The sequence below is a fragment of the Ovis aries genome, chromosome Y (assembly GCF_016772045.2).
Source record: "Ovis aries strain OAR_USU_Benz2616 breed Rambouillet chromosome Y, ARS-UI_Ramb_v3.0, whole genome shotgun sequence".
Classification (NCBI taxonomy): domain Eukaryota; kingdom Metazoa; phylum Chordata; class Mammalia; order Artiodactyla; family Bovidae; genus Ovis; species Ovis aries.
Genome location: NC_082741.1, coordinates 20,904,011 through 20,907,705, shown reverse-complemented (window position 1 = coordinate 20,907,705; position 3,695 = coordinate 20,904,011). Strand labels below are relative to the sequence as shown.

The window sequence follows — 3,695 nt, the reverse complement described above, 5'->3', positions numbered from 1 at the left end:
TGAGGACTCTTTCACCTGTATCCATAAGAGATATCAGGTCTCTGTGTGTTTGTGTGTGTGTGTGGGTGTGTGTGTGATGTCTCTGTCTGATATTGGTATGAGAGAAAGACTGGCATCATTTTGCCTGCTATGTGGGGAAGAGACGTGTGGCGTAAAGATGAAGCATTGTTGGATTGAAGTTTAGCCAGGATTAGAGGGAGAAATTTAGGATATATCTGTGTGGAATTGGGGTGAGATTATCAGAGAGCTCATTCTCAGTTTCCTAGGCCTGAATTAAGTGCTTGACATTGAATTATGCTGTTTGTTAACTAGGTATAGATAGATTATACTTTGAATTTGCTACCTATTTTGTTTGTTAACATTTATGAAATTAGAATTTATGGATCAGTTGTAATGTGCATTTAAGATCCATTTTCTTCCATTTTTACTACAAAACAAGATGCCATTGAATAGCTGATGCCTTTTTAAAAAGCTGTTAACCTTAAGTCTAAGAAATAAGCATGTTTGTCTTTAAGATACAAAAACACATTTAAAAGTTACAAATTTGCCCAAGAAGAGGCAACTGGTGTGTGGTTAAGTTAGAATTCCAACTTAATCTCCTATGACTCCAAAGTCTATGCTTCGAAACGCTGTAGAACAATGCTTTTGTAAAAATACTCTCCTTTACATGTGATTTCACGTAATGATCAGTGTGGCGTTTTGTTTTTTTTCCCCCTCTTTATTTTTTTAAGTAGAAGAGGTTAAAGTGAACATGCGACAAAGCAATGATTCTAGAGCCATGTAGACTTGTAGTCGTAGGTTTTTTAGCTGTCATTGAGTCTGGTTGACACTCAGTGTCTTTGTAAGATAAGGGTGTGTATAAGTACTCTAGAGTTTTGGAGATAATCAAATAGCCCATTTTTCTGTACTTAACTAATCTGTAGTATGTTTACACTTAGGTGGCAGTTTGTATAAAGGAAGCACTGGGACTTGTGACCGCACCCTCTAAGAATAAGAAAGTATTAAAAATATGGAACTCCCACGTATGTAACGTGAAGAAGAACAAGAGCCAGAAGTACAGAAAAGGGAGGGAGAGACGAAACAAGTAGATGCTGATGATGATGATGAAGTGATCTTGGTTGGAGTGGAACATGGAAATGAAGATGCTGACGTCATCTTTGTTGGGATGAGCTCAGCTTCAAAACCAGTCGTTTCAAACATACTGAACAGAGATACCCCAGGTTCTTATTCAAGGAGAAAAAGGTGTGGTCACTTCAGGAGAGGTAACGCTCACAGATTACAGCCTGTTAGTCATGTGACTCCTACATCAGAAGCAAAGACTGTCTTGCCAGTGTCTGACTCTGACTCAAGATCAACAGGCAGTCCTATTATTATTGAACCTCCGTCTCAAGCTGATTATAAAAATCTTTCACCACAAATAGTGCCTGATTGCTTTTCGAAGGAGTTATGTTCTTCTTTGATTACCTTCACAAGGTCATTGCAGCATCGAGTAGAAACAGCAGTTTCTGCAGGTGATATGAATAAAAGTCCTCATGTATCAAATCGAGTTTCCCCTTGTGAAACAAATCGCAGAAATCCCAGAAGGCCTAAACTCAGTGATGGCATTGTAGGGGAACATTCTTTAGGTTTCTCCCCGTCAGGTTTTTTTCATATAGAGACCACTCAGCAAAGCACACCAGACCGTGTCCATACCTCACTAAGCCATGTTCAGAATGGAGAACCTTGTCCAAAACATTTTCCAAAGGACAGTGTTCATTGCAAGCCTGTAAGACCTTTATTTTAGGGGAAAATGGACGGACAAAAACTGATTTTCCAAGTTTGGTAAGTCCAAACAAAATTGGTGATCCCACAGAAGGAAATCTGATTGTGTTACTTCGTGACTTCTACTATGGCGAGCATGGAGGAGTTGGGCAGCCAGAACCGAAGACCCACACGGCATTTAAATGCCTCAGCTGCTTGAAAGTTCTAAAAAATGTCAAGTTTATGAATCACGTGAAGCACCATTTGGAACTTGAGAGGCAGAGAGGTGACAGCTGGAAAACCCACACCACCTGCCAGCACTGCCTCCGCCAGTTTCCTACTCCCTTCCAGCTGCAGTGTCACATTGAAAGTGTCCACACGGCCCAGGAGCCCTCCGCAGTCTGTCACATCTGTGAGTTGTCCTTTGAGACAGATCAGGTTCTCTTAGAGCACATGAAAGACAATCATAAGCCTGGTGAAATGCCCTATGTATGCCAGGTTTGCAGTTACAGATCATCATTTTTTGCAGATGTGGATGCACATTTCAGAGCATACCATGGTAACACCAAGAATTTACTTTGCCCGTTTTGTCTCAAAATTTTTCAAACTGCAACAGCATACAGACGTCATCATCGAGGGCACTGGGAAAAGAGTTTTCACCAGTGTTCCAAATGTCGGCTGCAGTTTTTAACTTCCAAAGAGGAGAGGGAGCACAAGACCCAGTGTCATCAGATGTTTAAGAAGCCTAAGCAGCTAGAAGGATTGTCTCCTGAAACAAAAATTGTTATTCAGGTATCACTGGAACCCCTTCAGCCAGGATTGGTGGAAGTTGCATCCATTACTGTGAACACATCTGATTTTGAATCATCACCCCCCAAATCTAAAAGGAGGAGGTCAAAAAAAGAAAAATAATAGTTAATTCTGCCTTCAGTAAGTCTGAAGCAAGTATTTCAGTCAAAGTTAAAAACCCCATTAAAAACAAAAAGATCAACTTATAGCATTATTCAATAATATCAAATATAGGAAAACCGATGGGTAATTTATGTGATTTTGTTTTAAATAGAGGAAGTACAGTTTTGTGTGATCTTCATATTGAGATGCTATTTAAAAATCTATGATCTGTTTTTCGTGTAATTGTCTTAACATGTAAAAAGGATGTGTGCATGTGTGTGAGAGAGAGAGAGAATGAGAGAAGTGGAGAAAGGAAAAGTAAGAACCTATTTTGGTATTTGATGTTACTTGTAAGTTCGAAAGCTCTCCTATACATATAATCTGTAGAGTGTTTTAGCAACGTAATTTTGAAGTGTTTTCATGCCTTGCAGATCTCAGTATCAGCTATATAGCCAGATTTGAATGTCACTCTCTGAAGTGCCTCTTGGGCTGATCTAAGATAACCTGGCTCTGAAAGCGTGCAGTGGAGGTTGATGGAGAAGCTACGAATTGAGTTTGGACCAGACACGGGATTTAATCAGTGAAGAGCTGTGGCTTCGTGTCCCAGCTGAGGAAGAGGCATACATTCACTGCAGGCACAGAGCCAAGGGAGAAGGAACACTGTCTCAGAGTGCTTTCACCTAGCCCAGGGACATCTCAAGGAAGCCAGCCGTTAAAATGCCTGTGTTTGGTGAGAGACCCTGGCAAGCATGAAGCAGGCCCTGTGTAGCACTGACTGCAGTTGGAGAAGCAGAGATCGTTAATGAGACCTGGTGCCTGTGGACCTCCTGTTGAGTGATCAAAAGGGGAATTTGATTCATTCTGTCCCCTTTCCCATTTGGCTGGCCTGTAGTCACAGTGAGGTCGGCATATCTGTGTCAGACACAGTAGCAAAGCAAGTTACAATTCCCAAAGGAAAAAGAGCCTTGACGTCCACTTTGATTGGCGCTGGACCCATAGTTGTAGCTGAAAAGGATCAAACAGAGGAAATCTGTTCAGCTTTTGAATTGGGCTAAATTGAGTTC

General features: G+C 41.0%; 1 protein-coding gene across 1 annotated transcript; it reads left to right on the top strand.

Annotated features, from left to right (window-relative positions):
- Nucleotides 1-1,039: 1,039 nt before the first annotated feature.
- LOC132659030 (zinc finger protein 280B-like) lies at nt 1,040-2,637 on the top strand (the record flags this gene model as incomplete). The annotated part of the gene is given in 2 exon segments (XM_060408533.1): nt 1,040-1,766; nt 1,769-2,637. Coding segments are annotated over 2 exon segments (1,596 nt in total), but the record flags the coding sequence as incomplete, so codon positions are not given.
- Nucleotides 2,638-3,695: the final 1,058 nt, after the last annotated feature.